Here is a 24,993-nt window from a genome sequence, read left to right on the forward strand (position 1 = left end):
TACTATGTGTCTAATGAGGGATGAGTACAGTGGGATAATGACCTCCTTTTTTCTGGATGAAAAGCCCTTGGTGATGAGGATTTCCTGACTGTTGTGGTGCTGTGGTTATTGAAGGTGAGACCACTGTCCACCTGTGTTCCTAAGTCTCATCACACTTTCGGTGTTTAGTGTACTGCCACCTATATGGTAATTCACGGATACATGTTTTTTTCCAAAGGGGATAACTATACCTTCTTGGTATTGAGCTTGAGCCCATGGCTCTGGCACCAAGGATCTGTTTTGTAGAGTATCCACATCATTTTTGGATTCAGTAATGGATCCCAGTTTGCAGAATCCCTTAGTGTTGGCCTGTACTTCAGAGAAGTAGATGCCAAGCAAGAGCAGTCCCAGGACTGACCCCTGAGGTACTCCACTTGTCTGGAGCTGGATTTAGTTTGCTACTTGTGGGTTCTATCAATAAGCCAGTTAGCAACCGATTGTCACGTAGGGATTAATGCCAGCTTAGTAAGTTTATCTATGATGCCAGAGTGGGGATGGTGTCAAAGTGCTTGGCATGGTCTAGATGGGCTGTGTGGACCACCTTACCCTTGTCCATGGCTCTGGAGATCAATCAGGTTCAGGAGACAAGATCGGCCCTTCAGGAACCCAAACTGGATAGGGTCCAGTGTTTGAAGGTTGCCAAAGTCTTTGTTTATAAATTCCATGATAATACGCTCCATGGCCTTGCAGATAAGGCTTGTCAGACTGATGGGACTGTAGTTTCTGGGATTCGAGGTGGATCCTCCCCTTGTGGAGTGGGATAACTGTAGCTCTGCGCCACTCGGTGGGCACGAAACCTTAGGTGAGGCTATGATTAAACATGACATGTAGGTGAGGTGCCAGTTCATATTGTAGTTCATGTAGTACACAGCATGGGATGTCATCTGGTCCCATGGATGCTGTATTCTTAACTTTGGAGAGTGCGTTTTTCCCTGTGTGGCCACGTTTTTTCTCTGTGGCCCGTTTTACTGGAATTTGGCAATCTTTTGGTATCGAGATGGGCCATTTAGGGGGTGAGAGGGGAGTGAAGTTGGCACTGAACCGATCTGCCAGGATATTGGCAGAATCCTTGGGATTTAATGCCGTTCTGTTTTAGCTCAGAGCAGATCTGAGCATTGCCATTTAGATTCTTGACATAGTTATAGAATGCCTTGTGGTTGTCTTTGGAATCTTTGGCAATTTTATTTTCGTAACTAGCTTTGGAGGATGTTATGAGGGATCTGTTTCTTACGGAGGCTGGTTAGGGAGTTCTTTACATCCTGGGATTTTCCTCTTTTCTGCAACAGTTTCTTTTGTTGTAAAGCTTGTTTATGGCAGGGGACCACCAGATTGGCTTCCTTTTTTTGGATGAGAGAATCTTGGTTCTATTTGGGATGGCACGATTCGTGCATGAGTGGATGTGCTCGTGCAGTGCCTTAGTGTAGGATTCAGCAGTTGAACTTTCAGTTCCCGTCTGCCTGGGTGGAATGAAGTTTGTCACTTCTGACTTGAGTAGCATGAAGTTGGCTTTGTAGAAGTTTTTTTTATGGAGCTTTCCTTACTGGGGGGGGGGGTGGTATGTGGATGTTGGGGTGATTAGCTTATGGTCAGACCTGACTAACAAGGGGGTGACCATAGGTGTGGAGCATCGATTTCCCCTGTTGGTAATGACCAGGTCTAGGATATTGGAAGCCCTGGTGGGGCTATGGATTAGTTGACCCAGGGCGTTGGAATTTATGAATTCCAAGAACTGTTGGGCAAAGGTGTTGGTACAGGAGTAGTTTTCCCAGTTAATGGCAGGGTAGTTAAAATCGCCCAGTATTAGGGTGTTTGCTTCTATCTTAATATTTTCCATTATGTTTGGAAAGGTGTAGTGAGAATCTTGGGGTATGGTGGGGGGATCTGTAGCTAGCTACAATTGGGTTGCAGTCTTACCTAGTGTTAGTTGCACCTGGAGAATTTCAGATGCATTGTGTTGGGCAACTAGCCTGGTGGTGTGAATATCGACACTCTTCCACGTTTACTGTTTCGGTCCTGGTTTGGTGGCCGAAAAGTGTGGTAAGAGTTGTAGCCTGGTATTGCAGGGGTGCGCTCTGGAGCCTTGAACCAGGTCTCAGTTACTGCTCAGATATCTATGTTCTTTATTTTTAGGAGTGCCTCGGGAGAGTGCATTTTGAGGTTTAGACTTCAGCATTGAGTAGCATTACCTTCAGATTTTTCATGCTTGTACCGGTTACGTTGGTGGTTTTGTCCTTTGAACTTTTCCAAAAAAAGGCACTATAGGGGTGGCAAGAGCCTTGGCCAGTAACCTGAATCCTGGGGGTGACAGGTGCAGACCATCTCTGTCAAAGCATTGTGGTCTGTCAATCATGTTGTCCCAGGCAGACAGATACTGGATCCCATTTGAATGGCACCAGAAACTTAGCCAGTTGTTGAAGTCAATCATTTTGTCCTTGTATTGTGGTATCATTCTGGGCGAAGGCAGGATGCTACTCGGGGTTAGGGTCATACCTGCCTGGGCCACATGATCCGAGAGCTCTTCCATGTCTCTTCATGTAGTCCACGGAGGTGCATCTCAAGTCATTCATTCCAACATGGACAATGACAGAGTCATATTTGTACTTGAGTGATTTGAGTGCATGCACTATGTGGCGGATCCTGGCACCCGACAGGCAGCTGACTGTAATTTTCTCCTTGTTCAACCTGGTGAGAGACATCAGTGTGCCGGACTATAGAGTCGCCTATGACTAAAGTGTTAGAAACATTGTCTTGCCTTAGGGGCTGTTGCTGGGTGGGTGTTGTGAACTTTGGTTGTGATTGGTGTTTGTTGCGTTTCAGTTTCAGAGGTCCTTGTTGCTTGGGCAGGTTACAGTTAAGGGCCTCTGCATGTGTGTATATAGTTTTGCTATATGTGGGTGTTGGTGGTGTGGGTTTAGAAGGGTTATGTGTTGCTTGAGGTGTAGTGTGGGTGTTTACCTCCTCTAGACTGTCTAGCATAATCTTGGGTGGAGAGCTTTGCTTCCATTTTGGCTATGTAAGTGCATCTCTCACAGGTTGTAGTGTTGGGTGGTAGGAGGAGAGGGTTGTCTGTACATGAGGCAATTGCTGCATTGCCCCAGTATGCCCAGATTCTCCAGGTGGACAGGAGAAATCACCAGAAGCCGGCCCTTGGACATGCCTGGTTTGGTGCTTTTTTTTTGTTTGTTTTGTCGTTTTTGTTTTGTCGTTTTTGTTTTGTCGTTTTTGTTTTGTCGTTTTTGTTTTGTGTGTGTGTGTGTTTGTGTGTGTGTGTTTGTGTGTGTTTGTGTGTGTGTGTGTGTGTGTGTGTGTGTGTGTGTTTGTGTGTGTGTGTGTTTGTGTGTGTGTGTGTGTTTGTGTGTGTGTGTGTGTTTGTGTGTGTGTGTGTTTGTGTGTGTGTTTGTGTGTGTGTGTTTGTGTGTGTGTGTTTGTGTGTGTGTTTGTGTGTGTGTTTGTGTGTGTGTGTTTGTGTGTGTGTTTGTGTGTGTGTGTGTGTGTTTGTGTGTGTGTGTGTTTGTGTGTGTGTGTGTGTGTTTGTGTGTGTGTGTGTGTGTGTGTGTGTGTGTGTTTGTGTGTGTGTGTTTGTGTGTGTGTGTTTGTGTGTGTGTGTGTGTGTGTGTGTGTGTGTGTGTGTGTGTGTGTGTGTGTGTTTGTGTGTGTGTGTGTGTGTGTGTGTGTGTGTGTGTGTTTGTGTGTGTTTGTGTGTGTTTGTGTGTGTGTGTGTGTGTGTGTGTGTTTGTGTGTGTGTGTTTGTGTGTGTGTGTTTGTGTGTGTGTGTTTGTGTGTGTGTGTTTGTGTGTGTGTTTGTGTGTGTGTGTTTGTGTGTGTGTTTGTGTGTGTGTGTTTGTGTGTGTGTGTGTGTGTGTGTGTGTGTGTGTGTGTGTGTGTGTGTGTGTGTGTGTGTGTGTGTGTGTTTTGACTACTATAGGCTGTTTAGTGCCCAATATTAATTTCTCCTTGTTAAAAAGGAGAGTTGAGTGCTTGTATCAGTTTAAGGCTTCCTAGTGCTTTCCTGCAGGTATTAAAATACTAGTCACCGGATGCTTAAAGGTAAGATGAAAGAAAATGCATACTGCAGTGTGCACTAGAGAAGTAGGTAACTTAAGTTTTACCTGCTTAAGTTAAGGTTTAGTGGAGAGTTACTATTTTTAAAACAGCAAGATGGGTTGAAAAGGGTTGTCACTTTTGTGTTCTGGTACGATGGAATACAGTAGGATGTTAAATTTAAATAGTTGAAGGGGAGGCATTTCAAAAATGATTTTGTGATTACTCTCGCAAGCCAGTGAAAGTAGAGAGGAAATGAGATATATGGTCAGATTAACGTAAGAGGCAGGCAACTAGAAAGACAGTGGTATTTAACAAGACAACTGTAACTGGGTGGTATTTAACAAGACAACTGTAACTGGGTGGGAAGGCGGGGAAATAATTCTGCCCAACTCAGAAGAGAGAGCTGTGGTCTTTCGAAGTTTTAATATGCTGTTAAAGCAGAATGCAAGTAAAACACAAGGTAAAGAAAACAAACCGCAGTATTCAAAATATAGAAAGGCAATAAAGTAATACAGAATACAAAAAATAAAAGCAAATTAACCTTTCCTTCACAGAAGTGTAGCAGAGTCTGGATGAGCCTTTCTGGTAAAGCATCATCTATGGGAATAAAAAGGTAGGGTTTCTGGAACAGAAAAGACGGACGGACCAAAATGCACATGTATGAGATGTTAGCATTTGAATGATGAAAAATGAGCACATTTATATTGTCCCCAGGACCATTATTAGTGTTCAGAGGCTATACAATGATTTGGTACACTAAACGGGGGGGGAGTATGTCAATCGCTGCCAACTACCTTGCTCGCCTGTGACATAACTTTTCAGTGCAGTCTCACCCTAAACATCTTGCATGCTGTTGGAGGGAACTCTTGTGGCAGGCAAACCTATGCAGGACTGAGATGGAGACAAATTGAAATTGAGTCGGGGTCTTTGGGAATTGGTCACGTTTTGGAGGGTACCTCTTATCTCTCTGCTTCCACTGTCAACAATCAGTTGGCAAAATTCTACTTCAGGACTAGATGCAAGTAGGCCTAAAAATGGATGCGTCTTTTCCTTGGACTGAAATTTTTCCTTTTATGCTTTTCCACCCTTTCCAATGATAACAAGATGCATTCTTTATATGAATGTTCCCCTCTTCCTTTACACTGATATCCTTGGTCATTCTGGAGATTCCAAGTATCATTTTTGACTCTCTTGTGGAACAAAACCTGACCTCTCACATTGGACAAGGTATGCTTTATACATCCTGACCTCAAACTACTGAAGATGCTTGGATGAATGAGTCTTAATACTTTTAGGCACCTTTTTTTTAAGAACATGCATTAAAGGAGTTAAGAGAATCTTCTGGAAAATCTTACATTAGTAAAGATGAGAATAACACCCTTTCAGGGCTAATCTCTGACCTGTCTTATTTTTCAGCCATTTCAGCATGCCTTCCTGTGTGTTCCTTTCAGTGTAGTCTAATTTTATCGGGCTGTGTTGAGATTCCATCCAAAACTTTGGAATGTGGTCCACTAGAAAGTGAGTTTTTGACCTAGGCTTCCTAGGGTTGGAATAGTCCCTAATCAGTAGGTACTCAGTCCTCGTGTTTCTCTTTGTGTATGTTTGGGCAAGGTTTTAGAAGAGGAGCTAGAATTTACTTTAGCAAGAAGTGCATTTTGCAGTGTTTGCCTTGTCTTTCCCCATACTTGTTTTATTTTGCCCATATTTATTGGAAGAAGCCCCTTTCATCTGGTCCTGGATTTGGGGCTTGTAGGGCCAAGTTGTCTCCTAGGGCTTCCCTGTCAGCTCAGACTGGTTGGCTGTTGTGTTGTGGAATCCTAAGGTAAGGTAAACCTGCACAGTGTTCTGGAATCATAAGGCAAGGTAAACCTGCACTGGTGTCAGGTGTGAGAGCAGTCTCCCGCTTCACTTTTGCTGGGAGCCAAAGTTGAGTTTACATCATTAAGCAGCTTGGATTGCTTCTAACCACCAGACCTGGTCAGTCCACACTACTGTCACCATCTTGGTGTGTGTAGCTTGTGGTTTCCACCATTGCCACTTTCCTTTGGACAGAGCTTTAGGTGTGCAGAGCCTTCTTGAAATCTGCAGGCAGTAACAGAGGGCAGTGGTCATCACTGTATATTGGGGTCTGTGTATAACAATCCCAAGTTTTATATTCGTATGGTCTTCGGATACGTTGTGTCACAAATGGGCAAACTTTGGAACGGCAGCTGAAGAGTAAGAATTAGCTGTAAAAAAAAAAAAAAAAATTATATATATCCTATATACTGATTTCGAAGCCACTTGTTCGATGACTTATACCCACTCTCTCCTGTTGACCTCAACATTCATGTTAGATGATGCTTGTACACTGCAGGGATAGATGATAGAATTCTTGATAGTCTTACTAGCATTATTCTTAGACTCCATACAACCTCAAATTTCATCTCTTTACCTTATTTTTTATTTTCACTTCAAGTCCCTTCACTGTAGCTGGAGAATGCTCTTCAGAAAGTCTAGTTAGAACTCTCTGCCATAACCTTTAAAAGGTTAGCCGGTATTTGTTTTGGTTTTATCTGCTTTGAGAAAGGTAGTCTAATACAAGAAAATACTGTTCGTTGAAAGTTTTTCTTATGATAAAAATTTTTAGTATTTTGTACTTATTAAAATAGTATTTACAGAGCTGATTTTACTTGTTTAAGGTGCACTTTTTTAATTGGTCAAGTCTGCTACCATTGCTGCTTTCTTTTTTTTTTTTTTTCTTCTTCCAGGAGTGGTCTGCCGGAGGTGTTCAAGGCTGCTACTTTGTAATCCTTTCACATATTTTCAACAACTACAAATGGAATTTGTAGTTGAGAGACTGAGAATGATTTACTTATGCATGTCTAAAGTAATGCTGTATACCCCTGCCTTTTGAAAGGTTATGCATTGCAGCGTTTTGTACACTTGAATTCTGCAACCAGTGACCCACGTGGTTTGCGTACTGCTGTTGTATGGCAGTTCATAACAAATATGTATGTAGTGCGGGATTGTCTGAGAAGGTTATTGCAGCAATGAAATACTCAGAGTATTAGTAGTAGGGTCTTTGCTGCAGTACAGATTTTTCTGCCCCATGCTGCTGTTATTGGGATTGGTAGCCTAATGGCGTGTGCTTGTTCATAGTCAAAATTTAGTTGTATTCTCTTTGACATGGATGCGTTTTTCCCATACTTATAGCTGGATGTAGAAAAGCCTTTGCTATCATGCAGGCAGTTTGGGTTTTTTGTATCTTAAGTGTTCTGCAGTATACTCATTGTCCCTTTACCCTGCCACAGGTGCATTTGCTGGTGCACTGTCTGCCTTACTTTGGCCATCAAAATTTAATCAAGGAAAGGAGCGCTTGTGTAGCTTAGGATACTTTAATAAATGGCATGACATTGCAGTTGCCCATGTTCCACTTGGCATTGGCTTGCTGAAAATGTGATCGTGGGCTTGACATATGCCTCCAGGAGATCTCAAAATTGTATATTTTAAATTCTGAAGTGCGCATGTTTACTTTTGCTCAGCATCTCATTAGTGTTTTTTTTCTGTTTGACTGACTTCTTGTTCTTGAATGATGGATTAAGATGCTGGTGTACACCTAACCTAGGAGCATTTTACAAGTAAAGTGGATGGATAGTAGTTTTTATGCTTTAAAGTTTTCACTTCTAGTTCTGCAGCTAAATATTTAGCTAACTGCCTTTCTTTGTCCTTATTCCAGGTCGACCGATGAACATTCAGCTGGTGACTTCACAGATAGACACACAGAGGAGACCTCCGCAAAGGTATGCATTTTTCTAACTTTTTCCTTTTGACACTGTGTAATGTACATTGTGGTGTTCTCTGTTGCAGTAGTCAAAGCACTTCTGCAGCAGCTTCCAGAGCTTTTCATTCTCATCCTTTGTGTTGGGTGGTCAACTTCCCACATGGATGTTGGCATGTGTGTGTGGTATGAGTAATGCTTATCCAAGCAGTCTTTAGGTTATTTCTTGCTAAAGTAACAAAGTTCATGCTGCTGTCTTTACCAGGTGTCATCATTCCAGGCTTTGACATGGCTTCATTTAATACAGAACACCCCCACTGGAGAAGAAAATTCTTAAGCTTTGTGCTTTAAGGACATTTTGTGAACCAAGGCTGGAGTTTCTAAAATAGTAACTGCTTTTTTTGTAGGCAGCAAATCCCACCCATACTTGGTCCATGTTCTGCTTGGAGACTGAGGACACCAATGGAATTGTGCCAGGTTCAGACAGCAAGCTTCAGTCTCCTGTATTTTATGAATCAGAAAAGATTGTGCATCTTGGCCATGCTGTCAGCCAGGTTGTCCAGGCATCCCACTTGGTGATGCAGTTAGTAGGGATCCAATTAGTAAAGGATTCCAGGAGTCGGTGGTCTGAAGTTTACTGTAGGCTCAAAAGCATCATGTCAAATTAGGTGGTTTTGTGACCCCTTACTCTGGTGCCAATTTGGAGCAAGGCCTTTGCCATTGTTTTTCATGAGACCAGCATGCACTGGCAGCACTTGGTCTGGTGAACTCTCTGCAAGCATGTGGTTCCAATGCCTATCTACTGATTTTTGGGGGGGGGGGGGTGAGGTGATGACTTCATTTCTGGTTTGCTGAGTGTGCATGTACTTGACGGCAGTGAATCTTTCACTAGCTCTACCTTCTCGCCTTACCCATAAGTCTTGTCTTTCCTAGTCTCTTAAGATCTTGTAACTTTTTGATCAATTCTACTGCCGTTCCTCTACCTCTCCTTCCCCAGAAGTTTGTCATTAGGATATAAACCTCTTTTCCTTCCATTCCTAGCACTCCACCTTCTAGGCAGGAAAAGTTTCAGTTGATACCGTCAAAATGCCACTTCTCCAGACTAGCTTTAGCTGCTTCAGTGTGCTCCTTCACATTTTTCTGGATCCTTTTACAGATTAAAAATATTAAGGCACGGCTTTTACTTTGTGCTGTTGGTTCCCCTGCATCTCCAGGGCAGCATGAAAGGAAGCCCAGATTCCTGCCCTGGGCCCAGTATTGGGTCAGGGAGTCTCAGGACTTGCACAAGAACCTGTGTAGATTCCTGTTGCATCTTTAGGTATTCTTCTACACTGTCTGCTCTCAATGCTGGTGATCATGTTGAAGCTGCTGATGCTCTGCACCCCCTTGCAGGATCTATATTAAGGGCTAGCAGGTGTTTACTGTGGTCCCAGTGGTTTTTGGGGCCTTTCTATGTCGATAGTGTGATTCCTCTATGCTGGAACCCACCATGGTTGGCTCTGCACTTGGCCTGTGCCGAAACCCCTTGCCCATCATTATGAATTTACAGATATCCATGCAGATGTAATGAGTACTGGCAGCTTCTGCCTTTTTGTTGGTCCATCTAACAAGCTGGAACAGGCACATGCTCATTTGGTTCCTTCCCTACACACTTCTGATCTTGGTGTCAGTAGTTTTGTCTCTTGTGTACCAACAAGACCAATTAGATGTACAAGGCTTCATGGTCTGGGTTGGCTCTCCTTGGCAAAGTACATCAGTTTGAAGGGAACCAAACATTGCTGAGGTAATTCCCCAAAAAGCCATGTTGTCTGGCGACCTAAGCGTATAGGCCACAATGGAGCAAGAGACAACTTTTTCACCTCTTACGGTGTCAACAGCCACCAGATGGGAGGCTCCTGGATGCTCCAACCATTGATTCTCCAGATAACATTCAAGGAAGAAATACTAGGAAAGTGTTAGAGACTTTAGCACCCACCTTTAGGGGTTTAAACTACATGGCGCACATGGTAGTTTGAGAGATCTAGTGGAGAAAATTTTGAGTATGGTTTCTCCATTTTGGTAATGACCCTGAATGCTGTTTAGGCTATTGCAGCTGAGCTACTTATAAAGTTATGTTGACAAGGATATAATGGCTAGCCAGTCGCCAAAAGTTTCTGGCTCCCCTCCACAATCTGCTCGGGCTGCTGTGGCACAAGCTGTGAAGGAAGAAAACAGCAGGTTGGGCACCAGAATTACTCCTGTACTTTTCTGGATGTTCGTGTTACCCTGCTGCAGTCATCACACTTGGGTTATCCTGCTGTCAGGCGGTCCCGCAGTCGGCCAGAATTCCAAAGTCTTGGTCCGGCGTCAGTTGCTGTCACTTCTTCCCTGATGTCAGAGTGCCAGGGGTATATCAGAGGCATCCGCCACTTTCTTCACTGCAGTTCGCAAGTGCCGGTCGGCCGACACCTGAGATTTTCGAATCTAGTTTCAGTCCGAAGTCTTCAAAGCTAAGTACCCCGTTGGGGAACCTTTTCTTGCCTCAGTCCGATGTCAGGAAAAAGTTAATTGCATTTTTTGTGGGAAGCAAATACCTCATAAGGGTTTTCATTCTTTTTGTATACCTTGCCTAGGCCCAGACCACAACGTCCCTGGTTGTCTCTAGGTTCAATGAGCGGAACTATAAAACGTCGCTTTGATTTCGCACGACACTACTTCGGTAGAAAATTTAATTACACTATGCCGTCGGAGCAACCGACTACCGGCGTGCATAAAAAAAAAACGCAAGGATAGGGACAGGCAGCCTAGATCTGAGCCAGACTCAGAGGCCTCGGCTGGCCCGGTCGCCGGTTCTCCGGTTTTCAGTGAGGTGCCTATGCAGCCCCTGGCTACCGCTGAATTGGATCCCCAGGCCGCATCGGATCCCCCAGTAGAGATTTCTAGGCCAACGCAGCCTTTTTCCTTAGGCCCAACCGACGACATCGCAGTAGGGGAAGCCGGTGCTGCAGAAACCCCTTCGGTTTCTGAAGGTGTCTTCAGACAGACTGCCCTCGCCATAAAATCTTATGCTAAGCTTAAGACTCCTCTAAAACCAAAAAAGCCTACACTTCAGTCTCCAGGTCCTATGCCTAAGAAACAGATGCTTAAAATGGCTGAAGATTTGATTTCTTTGATCAGGGGTTCCCAACCCCCCCCCCCCCGACAAAAGGCCTAGACAAGAGGAGGATATGCCTCCTCTGATCAGGTGTCTGTTTCCTCAGGCTCCTCTGAGGAACAGGATTACTCCTTCCCCAATTGAAGATTATGATGCTGAAGACTCGATTCCCTCAGCTTCTACCCCTGAAGACTACTCCTTTGGGGAAACCTTACACACCATGAGGGAAACCTTACAGACAATGAGGGAACATTTCCACTGGGAGGGTCAGGACTATTCTGACTCAAAGAAAAGGCTCCGGGAGTTACTTTTACTTCCCCAGCACAGACCTCTTGCTATGCCCCGTTTTGGACATAGTAGATTGTTTTCTTAGAATCTAGTTTAAATCCAGATTCTCTGCCTCCTGCTCCAGCCAAACCAGATGGGTACTATAGAGTGCCTGACTCTCTCAAATTCCTTTACAAAGCCCCTGCTGCTGATCCAGAGACTATCTCTCAGGGTTCCAAAGGGGCTAAGGCTTCTATGGCTAAAAATCCAGTACCTTCGGAAAGGGACTCCATAGCACTAGACAGGTGGGGGAAGAAGGTTTACACCTCTACTACTTTAGCTATGCGAGCACTAAATTGTCAATTTCACATGTTTAAATACCAGCAGTTCCTTATGTCTCAAAACAAAAGATGGGCACAACAGTCTGAACTCGAGGAAATGCAAGATCTGTTGCATGCAGCTGAACAGGTGGGCAAACATACTTTACAATGTGGTTTTGATGCCTTGGAAGCTTCCTCCAGAGCAGCTGTTACTGGGTCTGTTATACGTAGGAATGCTTGGTTAAAGGAACAATCTCTGCCTGATCACGTTAAAGCAAAGTTACTGGATGCGCCCTTACAGCAGGATGTTTTATTTGGGGTTAAAGCAGAGGACATTTTAAAAGAAAATGGAGGATAAGGCAAAATCTATGCAGACGGTCAAAGATTTCTTACAGGTACAAGCCCCCACGCTTCAGCAGAAATTGGCCAACAAAAAATTGGTCCTTTCCAGCTTCTGAAAGGCCACAGAGGGGTAAATACAGGCGCCCAAGGGGCAGAGGACAAGCAGAAATCCCTTACAAACCTCACCAATGGGGGCACTACAATACAGAAAGGAGGAGAAGACTGGTCGCAAACCACTAGAAGGCAAACACAGTGACTTAAACATCAAACTGCCAAGCAAAACCCTCTTGGCAGCTGCCAAGCAAAACCCTCTTGGCAGCTGCCAAGCAAAACCCTCTTGGCAGCTGCCAAGCAAAACCCTCTTGGCAGCTGCCAAGCAAAACCCTCTTGGCAGCTGCCAAGCAAAACCCTCTTGGCAGCTGCCAAGCAAAACCCTCTTGGCAGCTGCCAAGCAAAACCCTCTTGGCAGCTGCCAAGCAAAACCCTCTTGGCAGCTGCCAAGCAAAACCCTCTTGGCAGCTCCCTTGGGAGGAAAATTAACACTTTTTGCAGACAACTGGCGCATCGTCACAAAGGACAAATGGGTCCTAGACATTATCTCACACGGATACAGATTCCATTTCCACACCTTGCCAAGGATAAAAGGAATGCCAAACCTGCCACAAAATCAATGGGCAGAGGCACAAAAATAAATTACAGCTCTCATGGACATGAAAGCCATCCAACTGGTACCTACACAGGAGCAAGGCCAAAGGATTTTACTCGAGGCTCTTTCTAATCCCCAGAAAGGACAATGCTTGGAGACCCATTCTGGACCTTTCAGTTTTAAACACTTTCTTGCAAGTACCCAAATTCAAGATGCTTACACTACAGCAGCAAGAAAGCTTGGCTAGTAACTTTGGACCTCAAGGAGGCATACCTGCATGTCCCCATTAGACAAAATTGCAGAAGATACCTCCGTTTCATTGCAGGTTCAACCCATTACCAATTCTCTGCACTGCCCTTTGGCTTATCTACTGCGCCCAGGGTCTTCACAAAATGCCTGGCACCAGTAATTGCATACTGCAGACAGAGGGGAATTCAAATATACCCATACCTGGACGACTGTCTCATACAAGCAGAAAGCAAGGACATTCTCTTACACCTGGCTTTTGTAAGGCGACATCTAAGATGTCCTTCAAGAATGCAACTGCAGTCATAACATATGGGTTGTCCTGCCTCAGGCAGCCCTCGGTCGGCCGGATTCCAAAGTCTGGGTCCGGCATCGGCTGGTGTCGCCTCCTCTCCGTCAGAACGGCTGGAGTATAAAGGCATCGGCCGACCCCATCTTCAGTCTTTCTTGCCGCGGTGCCCGAAGCAGAAGCAGTTCGCAAGTGCCGGTCGGTCAGCTCATGTGTTTTCAGTACCGAAGTCATCTAAAAGCCAAGTACCCCGTTGGGGAACTTTTTTTCTTGCCTCAGCCGATGTCAGAACAAATTGAGAAAGTTAATAATTGTTTGTCTTGTGGTAAACAAATACCTCATAAGGACTTCCATTCTCATTGCCTCCCTTGCCTGGGCCCAGACCACGACGTCTCGGCCTGTCCTGCCTGTGCTTGCTTTAATAAGCGCACTCTCAGGTGCCGGGCAGAATTTGCCAAAGAGTTTTTCGGCGAATCTTTCGCTTATATCATGCCGTCGGAACAACAGACAACTCAATCAACCAAAAAACGAAAGGACCGGGACCGACATCCTCAGCCCACGTCTTCCACAGATACTACTCCTAAACCCTCCGCGTGTGCTTCGGTCCTGTCGGAAGCGGTAATTCAACCGCTCCAGGCCGATGACACACCGTTACCACGGCCTTCGGTCTCAGAGTCTACTCCGGTGCCGGATTTTCCTCCAGAAACTGAAGTTCTGGATCTACCTGACACCGTACCGGTGGACAAGGTTACCCTTGCACGTGGGGCAGCTAGGCCTCCTGTATCCATGTCCATCAAAGCCTTTGCACGTGCTAAGGCCGCCAGGCCAAGGCCCATCCTAAACCTGCTGCCCAGGCCCCAACTTCTGATAAACAGATCATGTCTCTGGCTGCAGATCTTATTTCCCTCATCAGGGGGTCTCAGCCTCATCCAGACAGAGGTTCTCGGCCGCCTGCAGAGAAAAGGCCCAGAACTGAGCAGGCAGACAACCTCTCTTCAGATGAAGCCTCGGGGGATTCTGAACATTCTGATACCCAAGAAGAATCCTTCCAGGCCTATGAGGACTCTGATGCTGAGGAATCAATTCCCTCTGCCTCTCCTCCAGAGGATTTTTCTTTCTGTGAAGTCCTACACTCTGAGAGAGCATTTTAAATGGCAGGGTCAGGAATTCTCTGATTCCAGGAAAAGGCTACGTACCTTCCTCAAGCTACCCCAGCACAGACCTTTAGCTATCCCTCCAGTTATGGATGTCCTGGATGATGTCTTCTCCGACTCCAGTGCTAACCCTGATTTTTCTCCCTCCTGCCCCTGTCAAGCCAGACAGATATTATAGGGTCCCTGACTCCCACAAACATCTCTTTAAGGCCCACTCGGTGGATCTAGAAACTATTTCACAGGGCCCCAAGGGAGTGGCTACTTCCACGGCCAAAAATCCACTGCCAGCAGATAGGGAAGCTAGGTCCCTGGAGAGATGGGGTAAAAAAGTTTATACCTCTACCACCCTGACCATGAGGTCACTTAACTGCCTTTTTCATATGTTTCAGTACCAGGATTTTTTACTGGATGACTTACAGAAAAAAACTAGCCTCTCCTGAGCCTATTGATAGAAAGGCATTGCAGGATCTAGTTCATAACACTCGGCAGGTTAATAATCATTTTCTTCAGTGTGTTTATGATGCATTGGAGGCTTCATGTAAAGCAGCTATGACTGGGGCTGTTATACGTAGACATGCTTGGTTAAAAGATCAGCCACTGCTAGACCATGTTAAAGTAAAGTTACTGGATGCACCTCTGGAAAAACAGAAGCTTTTTGGTGCTAATGCACAAGATGTGTTGAAGTCTATTGAGGAAAAAGCTAAATCAGTACAGACAATCAAAAGATTTCCTCCAGGTTCAGCCACCCAGATTCAGCAGGAATTGGCCTTCAAAGAATTGGTCCTTTCCAGACACTGACCTGTTTCAAAGGGGAAAGAACAGGCGTGGCAGAGGTAGAGGGTAATACCGAGGCTCCTACAGGGGCCGCCAATGGCAACCACCAAATCCTAGAAGTGGCGCAGGCAGTACAGCTGCACCACAAGGACAACCGCAATGACTTGACTTTCACACCGCCAACAAAGGCTCAGAGAAGCTCCTTTGGGCGGAAATTTATCGTTATTCTCAAAAAACTGGCATATCTTAACCAAGGACAACTGGATTCTGGATTTAATAGACAAAGGTTACAGATTCCACTTCCGTACTTTACCGGCAAGACAAGGCGACAAGGCATGCCAAACCTGCCACTTCATCAAAGGGCAGAGGCACTCATTCAAGTTTCAAAGCTGTTAAATATAAAAGCAATAGCAAAGGTCCCTCCACAGGAACAAGGCCAGGGATTTTATTCAAGACTGTTCCTTGTTCCAAGAAAGGAAAACAAATGGAGGCCTATACTGGACTTGTCTACTCTACTTATCTCATTGTGCCAAAGATCAAAATGCTGATGTTACAGCAACTCCTTCCCATGCTGGGCAAGGGGTCTTGGCTGGTCACTCTGGACCTCAAGGAGGCATACCTGCATGTCCCAATCAGACAAAGCTGCAGAAGATACCTCAGATTTCTTGCAGGGACAGAGCATTATCAATTCTCAGCATTGCCGTTTGGCTTATCTACTGCGCCCAGAGTGTTCACGAAATGCCTGGCATCAGTAGTGGCACACTGCAGACTCCAGGGGATTCAAGTATACCCCTACCTGGACGACTGCCTCATACAAGCAGACAACAAACAAACCTTGACAGCAAACTTGGACTATGTCATTCAATTACTACAGGCCTTGGGATACACAGTCAACATTCAGAAATCAAGACTTCTGCCATCCCAACAAATTTTCCTAGGAGCCAAACTGGACACAAAAAACACAAATGGCTTATCTCGCAGAGGAAAAACAACAGCAGTTACCAGAGTACTTCAAAGGCCTGGCAAAGCTCACCCAGCTGACTGCAAGGAAAATCCTGCAGGCCCTGGGGTTCATGGCATCTTGCATCCTTCTGATACCTTTGGCAAGACTTCATATGAGAAAGCTGCAATGGTACTTAAAGCTTATGGTCCCAACACAGCCAAAGCCTAGAGGATGTAATCCCACTCATACCATGTCTGCAAAGAGAATTTTTGTGGTGGGCTCAAGCAAGTCAGTTAAACACAGGAATGTCTTTCAACAAACGTCAAGCAGGTCAAATGATTACAACTGATGCCTCAGACCATGGATGGGGGGGCGCACATTGAGGGCAGATGCATTCAAGGTCAATGGACATCAAGAGAAAGACATCTGCACATAAACCAGAAAGAGATGTTGGCAGTGATGCATGCAATCGAGACTTTCGAAAAATCACTTCAACAAGGACATTTGCTAATAAGGACAGACAACACCACTGTTATGTGGTACATAAACAAGCAGGGAGGCACTCATTCTTATCCCCTCTGCAGACTAACAATGATTCTCTGGGAAAAATCCCTAAGCCTGAAGATACATTTACAATCCCAGTTTGTGCCGGGCAAGGACAATGTACTAGCGGACAAGCTGAGCAGAAATTTCTTGGATCCACACGAATGGATGCTGCATCCTCACATTTTCTCACAAATAAGGACATGGGGAAGACCGGACATAGATCTCTTCGCTTCTCACATGAATCACCTGGAAAAATTCTGCACAAGGACCCACCATCCTCTAGCCTGGAAAACGGATGCTCTCTCCTTCAGCTGGAATTCCCTAACAATGCATTCCCTCCTCTACCACTGCTGACCAAGGTGATTCTGAAGATCAAAGCAGAACAACCAACAGGCATTTTGATAGCTCCAGATTGGCCAAAGCAGCACTGGTACCCATTGCTGTTGAGCATCACTCGGACCAAGCTGTGGCCTCTACCCCTATGGCCTCTGCTTCTAACACAACACAATTACAGGACTGTTCATCAAAACCTGAAAACATTGCATCTGACAGCCTGGAGGTTACCATAACTCCTTCAGATATCTCTCTTTCCAAAAAAGTTCAAGAGATCTTACTGGAAGCATGCAGACCTTCCACCAGAAAAACCTATTCAGCCAAGTGGAAGAGATTCACCATCTGGAATGCTAACAGGGGTCAGGATGCAACAGTATTGAGTATCCCTCAGATATTGGAATACTTGGCAGAAATGTTTCATACTGGGCTCTCATATTCTTCCATAAAGATTCATGCCTCAGCAATCTCAGCACAATACAACTGTGATCCACCTGTGTTTTCACATCCTTTGCCAAGACAGTTTCTAAGAGGGATAAAGAACATCAAACCTCCCAGGAAACCACCAGTACCTGCATGGGACCTCAATTTCGTCTTGGAAAAATTAACACTACCTCCCTTTGAACCAGCAGCATCTTCAGAAATTCAATTTCTCTCATGGAAAACTGTTTTCCTATTGGCAATCACATCAGCAAGAAGAGTCTCGGAGATACAGGCACTCATGGCAGTACCTCCCTTTCTCATTTTTCATCAGGATAGAGTCTCTCTAAGAACCAATCCTTCATTCATGCAAAAAGTAGTTTCCAGGGTGTCTCTAAATCAAGCAATTCACCTGCCTACCTTCTTCCCCAACCCTCAAAACAGGGGGGAAGCACTACTGCATACTTTGGACATGCACAGACGACTACGCTACTACTTGGACAGAACTAAAGCCACCAGAAAGTCTGACCAACTGTTTGTAGCCTATGCTGCTGGAGTACAAGGGAAAGCAATCTCCAAACAAACCATTTCCAAATGGATTGGACACTGCATCAGATTCTGCTATTCTTTTCATGGAAAAGGTGTGCCAGCCAATATTAGGCCACACTCCACCAGAGCTATAGCCACATCCACAGCTTTCCTAAGAGGAGTGGCTACAAAGGACATTCTAGAGGCTGCTACATGGAGCTCCGTGCATACATTTACCAAGCACTACAACCTGCCTTTATACTCCAGATCCCGAGCAGGCTTTGCTTCGGCAGTCCTGCAGGGCATTTTAGCTACACCATCACTTTCTTGGTTCCAACCACCCCCAGCTTGGCTTTGGTATTCAACCCATATGTTATGACTGCAGTTGCATTCTTGAAGGACATAGTACAGTTTTGTACCTACCATAAATGTAGATGTCCGATAGATATGCAACTGCAGTAGGATTTTCCCACCCTCCTACCCCTCTGCAACCTTCTTTATGGGTCCACTACCCCTTTTCCTATTGGCTGGGGGTATCTCCTATGGTGTATCTGTTTATTACTGTGGTGCATGTCTGGAATTTTTTTTATCCATTCACCAAATTTAGCCTTCCTAGGAGGGCACCTGGCATCTGGGGCAAGAAACACTGAAGAAGATGGCGTCTGCCGATGCCTTTATACTCCAGCCGTTCTGACGTTGGAGAGGAGGTGACACCAGCCGACGCCGGAACCAGACTTTGGAATCCGGCCGACTGAGGGCTGCCTGAGACAGGACAACCCATATGTTATGACTGCAGTTGCATATCTATCGGACATCTACATTTATGGTAGGTACAAAACTGTACCTTGCCTAGGGTAAACTAACAAATCAAAACTAGTGCCCTCACAAACTATGACATTCCTGGGTGCCAGCTTGAATACAAAGGCCCAGATGGCTTATCTGACACCAGACAAACTACAATTAAGCAATGTGGTACATAAATAAGGGGGCACACACTCCTACCCTCTGTGCAGGCAAGCAATGACCTTGTGGAACAGCACTGGCTTACCAAGTTCAATTACAAGCTCAATTCCTGCCAGGAAAAAAAAAACACATTGGCAGACGACCTAAGCAGAAACATCCATGGATCCCCACGAATGGAAACTGGATCCACAAGTATTCACAATGATAACTCAAAAGTTGGGGCTCCCAGACAGACCTGTTTGCCAGCCCTCAACTGACAGCTAACAAAGTTTTGCACAAGGACGTTTCACCAACAAGCTTGGAAAGTGGATGCACTCTCATTCAGTTGGAAAATGCTAACGGTATATGCCTTTCCTCCACTACCCCTTCTCACAAAGGTGCTACTGAAAGGATGGAGAGACCCCGAATGATACTCATTGCTCCAAATTGGCCATGCCAGCAGTGGTACCCACTATTAAGGAATATGGCCCATGGCCCACCATGGATTCTACCACAAATTACCCACCTGCTCACACAGCAAGACAATCTGATTCTACACAGCCAGCTCAAAACCTTAAACTTGGCTGCATGGCAGATCACCTAGGCAACCAGCCAGCTCCTCCCTCTCAAGCGGTTATGGAAGTTATTCTGGAGGCCAGGAGGCCCAGCACCAGGAAAGCCTACTCAGACAAATGGAAAAGGTTTTACGCCTGGAACCAAGCTAAAGGCCAAAATACCCTTCAGCCTGACATACCTCAGATTCTACGATATCTAACTGAGATGTTACACAAAGGGCTTTCTTTTTCATCTATTAAAATCCACGCCTCCGCTATTTCTGCTCACTACAACACGGATCCTCCCTTATTTTCACATCCACTCTTAAGGCAGTTTCTCAGAGGGGCCAAGAACATTAGGCCTCCCAGAAGAGCACCAATACCTACTTGGGACCTCAATTTTGTTATGGAAAAACTCACGCTACCTCCTTTTGAACCAGTTTTCTCAGCTGACCTAAAATTTATTTCATGGAAGACTGCCCTGCTGCTAGCAATCACTTCAGCTAGAAGACTTTCAGAGCTTCAAGCACTAATGGCAGTAGAGCCTTTCCTCATTTTTCATCAAGACAGGGTTTCTCTATGAACTAACCCCTCTTTTATGCCTAAAGTGGTATCCAGTGTGGCCCTAAATCAAACCATCCATTTACCCACCTTACAAATCCACAGAACAAAGGAGAAAGACTCCTGCATTTCTTGGACTTTCACAGACAGCTACGTTACTACTTGGATAAAACTAAGGTTTTCAGAAAATCTGACCAGCTTCTTGTATCCTATGCTACAGCATCACAAGGAAAGGCTATCTCAAAACAAATAATTTCCAAATGGATAGGACATTGCATACGTTTTTGCTACACCCACCATGGAAAACCAGTTCCTACTACCATAAGGCCCCACTCTACCAGGGCAGCAGCTACATCTACAGCCTTCCTCAGGGAGGTACCAACCAAAGATATTCTGGAAGCTGCAACTTGGAGTTCAGTACACACCTTCACCAAACATTACCACTTACCACTTTACTCTAAGACCAGGGCGGGCTTCGCCTCTGCTGTTTTGCAGGGCCTTCTAGCCCCCTCTAACCCTGTTAGACTCCTCCGCCCATCCTTAGCTTTGGGATTCTACCCGTGTGTGATGACTGCAGCAGGGTAACACTATGAACATAGTGCAGTTTTGTACCTACCATAAATGTAGATGTTCGAGTGTATACCCTGCTGCAGTCCAGGTTGCCCTCCCTCCATCCCCTCTAAAACCAGCTGAACTTATCTCTATTCTATACAATCTCTGTGGTGTATTTGCTTGTGCCTAAGGGTTTTGTTTATCTTTTTTTCAAGATAGCTCTATTATATATATCTGTCTGTCTGCCTACCTATTAGGGGCACCTGACATCTGGGGCAAGAAAAAACTGAAGAAAATGGCGTCGGATGCCTCTGATATACCCCTGGCGCTCTGATGTCGGAAGAAGCGACAGCAGCAGATGCCGGACCAAGACTTTGGAATTCTGGTAGACTGCGGGACCGCCTGACGGCAGGATAACCCAAGTGTGACTGCAGCAGGGTATAAATCTACATTTATGGTAGGTACAAAACTGCACTTTTCACTTGAATGCTTCTTCAGTGCTTCCCAGATCAGCACTGGCTCCAATTTCATGTTGCTGTGCAGAAAACTCCCCATTAGGGAACCCTTCCACACACATTTTAAATGGTCTGTTTTTCCCTAAAGTCTGTACAGAGTCTCTCTAAATAGACTAGTATGTGTGTGCAAACTTTACTGGAAACATTTCATTACACACTTAACAGGGGCCAGTTCTCTGTTTCAGTACACTCTTTTAATGACAAAATATCTTGCTTTTGTACTTTTTGAGTTTAAGTTGGGCTGTTTGAGAGAGTGCGTGTGTTTTGTGACCACTGCTTTCCAGCCGCCTTTTTTACTTACCAGGGGAAAGGTATTCTTTGATATTCATTCAGAAAGTGCATTGTTTGTGCCTTTATTTTTGTGATTATTCGGGCTGTTGAGTGGGAGGATAAGTGTATGTAGTGTTTGTGAATACTTGCCTTAGACACCTAAGCTGCACTTTCCACCGGTCAATCTTTTGCAGGAACTTTAATTCTCTTACCGGCTCTACAATTCCTTTTCCTGCAGCTAAAAAGTAGCTGCTAAGGAGTTCTTCCCTACTCTGCAGGTTCACTCTGTACCTTATCTGCTAATGGGTGACACTGCAGTGGCCATGGCTTGATGTTCTTCGTGTTTCACTGTTGTCAGTCATTACATTTGGGTAATCTGCTGGCAGGTTACCCTCAAGTCGGCCTGAATTCCAAAGTCTTGGGTCTTGCGTCAGTTGCTGTCTCTTCCATGACGTCAGGGGTATAAAACATGCAGGCGACGCCATTTTCTTTAGTCTTTCTTGCTGTGCGGTGCCTACAAGTGCCAGTCAGCTGACTACTGAAATATTCTAGTTTGAGTTTCAGAACTGAAGTCTTCACTAAAGCTAAGTACCCCGTTGGGGAAACTTTTTTTTTTTCTTGCTTTTTACCGATGTCAGAAAAAGTTCATTGTATTACTTGTGGGAAACAAATACCTCATAAGGATTTCCATTTATACTGTTTTTCTTGCCTAAGCCCTGATCACAACGTGCCTGGCTGTCTGTTTTGTGCTAGATTTAACCAGTGCACTATTAAGCGTCGGTATATTTTTGCATCAGAGTATTTTGGAAACTGATTTAACTACCCAGAAATGTCGTCTGATAACAATCGGACTATCAAAGTACCTTAAAAAAAAAAAAAAAAAAAAAAAGGCAAAGTAAAGGACAGAGAGAAAGGCAGTCTAGATCCAAAACGGATGATGAAGCTTCTCCTAAGCCAGTCGCCGGTACTCTGGCGCTTTCGCAGCCCCTGATACCAGCTACTTTCGAGTCGCAGGCCTTTACCGACACCCATGTAGAGTTTGGCATGCTGCAATATACTCAAGGTATTGGACCGACGGATGTATCTCCCTCGGATGGGTCCGGAGCCGCTGAGCAGGCACCGGCTTCTGAGGGTGTATTCAGACCTCAACATTTGTATATCAAACCCACAGCTGCAAAACTAAAGACAAAAGCAACTTCTAAAACTAAAAAAAGACTCATGAGCCCACGTGCACAGGCCTCTATGCCTAAAAAAAAAGGTCAAAACGTCTGAAGACCTTATTACCTTATCAGGGGTACCCATCCCCCTCCTGATAAGAGGCCTAGGCAAGACGCTGATTATGAATCATCAGATCAGGTTTCTATTTCTTCTGATCCGGCATTATCTATATCTCCGTATGAGGATTGTGATGCTGAGGAGTCTATTCCCATCTGCATCTCTTCCTGAGGATTATTCATTTGAAGAAACCTTGCATACTTTCAGGGAGCATTTTCACTGGGAGAGTCTAGACTTCTCTGAGTCAAGAGACAATGATTTCCTTCTCCCTCAGCTCAGGCCCTTAGCCATCCCCCCTGGTGGATGATGCGTTTTCAGAGTCTAGCAGCCATTCCCCCTGGTGGATGATGCGTTTTCAGTCTAGCTTGACCCCTGGCTCCTTATCTCCGGCATCCAGTAAGCCTGACCGATATTACAGGGTCCCTGACTCGCACAAATTTTTATTTAGAAACCCTGCTGCTGACCCTGACCCTATTTCTCAGGGTCCAAAGGGAGTTAAGGCCTCAGCAAAAAATCCCACCCCCCTCTGACAGATTCAAGGGCACTGGACAGGTGGGGGAAAAAATGTTTATACGTCTGCAACTTTGGCAATCAGGGCCTTAAACTGTCAATTTCATATGCTTAAGTAACAACAGCATGTTATGGGATTGCTGAAACAGAAAATGTTTATTTCAGAATGTGCAGAAAATAAAGAATTGCAGGAATTATTGCATGCAGCTGAACAAGTTGGAAAGCATACTTCTCAATGTGGTTTTGATTCCTTAGAGGCCTCTTGCAGGGCCGCAGTTACTGTATCTGATTAGGAGGCATGCCTGGTTAAAGGAACAAAATTTGCCTGATCATGTTGAAGCTAAATTGCTAGATGCACCTTTGCAGCATGATTCTCTGGTATTAAAGCAGAAGAGGTTTTAAAGAAAATGGAAGACCAAGCTAAATCTATGCAAACTGTCTTACAAGTGCAGCCACCAAGATTCAGACACTGGCCTACAAAAAATTGGTCCTTTCCTGTGTCTGAGCTCAAAGGGGCAAATCCCAGACACCTTAAGGGTTCCAAATACCAGGTGCAAGATTCATACAGGTCAAAGCAATGGGGCACTTTCGCCTCCAAATCTGGAAGAGATAAAGCGCAAACCTACAGAAAGCAATCCCAATGACTTCCCTCTGCCTGCACCAATAGGGGGAGAATCAGCACTTTTTCCTCAAAATTGGTAGTTAATAACCCAAGGCAAGTGGGTACTAAACATTGTATCACAGGGATATAGATTCCATGTCCCCACTCTGCCAGTGGCAAATGGTTGGCCAGATCTGCCAAAAAATCAATGGGCAGAGGCATAGAAACAGGTTACGTCCCTCATGGATATGGGGGCCATTCAGACAGTGCCAGAACAGGAAAAAGGACAATGTTTTTACTCGGGACTGTTCTTGGTACCCAGAAAGGACAAGGCCTGGCGGCCAATACTGGATTTATTGATTTTGAACACATACCTGGGCATTCCAAAATTCAAAATGCTGACTCTGCGGCAGCTTCTGCCCATGCTGGACAAGAATGCTTGGCTGGTGACTTTAGACCTAAAAGAGGCATACTTACATGTCCCAATAAGACAGTTGTGCAGAAGATAACTGCTGGCTTAATGCATTGCCAATTCTCTGCACTGCCCTTTGGCTTATCTACTGCACCCAGGGTCTTTACAAAGTGCCTGGCACCAGTAATTGCATTTTGCAGACAGAAGTATACAAATATATCCTTACTTGGACGACTGTCTCATTCAAGCAGAGAACAAGGACACTCTTCACCTGGCGTTTGTGAAAAGGCTTCTAACATGCCTAGGGTACACAAACGAAAAGCAGTCACAACTGGTACTCTCTCAAAAGATAGCCTTCCTGGGTGCAAGCTTTAATACAACTGCCCAGGTGGCTTACCTCACGCCAGACAAGCAAAGGCAACTGACTACTTCAAACTGGCAACAAAAACCCAGACTTCTGCAAGACCAATTCTGCAGGCTCTGGGCTTCATGGCATCCGGCATCCTACTGATTCCATATGCAAGACTGCATATGAGGAAACTTCAGTGGAACCTAAAAAGTTTATGGAGTCAACCTTCTCAGTCTGGAAACAATGAATCTGAAGTAGGATGTATATTTGTCAGCAACCTGTGGGTTACGGATCCGATATCTGATCCGAGCCGGCAACTTGTTTCAACCTAATGGATCCGAGCTCCTAGCTCCTCCCTTCACCCATAATCCCCTGCTGTGTAAGTGTTAGGCTCCCTTATTATTTTTTTCTTTAATTCCCCCTCCCTTCGCTGGTCGTTAGTGTGTTTTGTTTCTTTTGGTGTGTGTGTGTGTGTGTGTGTGTGTGTGTGTGTGTGTGTGTGTGTGTGTGTGTGTGGTTTTTCTTTAAAAAAATGGCTGAGGCCCCAAAAGCCATATTTTCCAAATGTACCGAGTGTGGCCATAAGCTCTCTCCGACTGATGGCCACACTCTGTGCGTTCGGTGCCTTGGGGTTGAACACCTTACCTCAGGCTGTACCATCTGTGCAGCGT

At 45.1% G+C, this 24,993-nt stretch overlaps 1 protein-coding gene across 1 annotated transcript in view; it reads left to right on the plus strand.

Annotated features, from left to right (window-relative positions):
* ALYREF (Aly/REF export factor) overlaps positions 1 to 24,993 on the plus strand; it is a 187,241-nt gene that overhangs the window by 26,008 nt on the left and 136,240 nt on the right. Inside the window, exon 4 of the mRNA XM_044068208.1 lies at positions 7,802 to 7,865. Coding sequence (XP_043924143.1) covers positions 7,802 to 7,865 — 64 coding nt within the window. The remainder of the gene's footprint in view (positions 1 to 7,801; positions 7,866 to 24,993) is intronic.

The sequence above is a fragment of the Protopterus annectens genome, chromosome 4.part0 (assembly GCF_019279795.1).
Source record: "Protopterus annectens isolate FY-2018-M chromosome 4.part0, PAN1.0, whole genome shotgun sequence".
Lineage (NCBI taxonomy): Eukaryota > Metazoa > Chordata > Ceratodontiformes > Protopteridae > Protopterus > Protopterus annectens.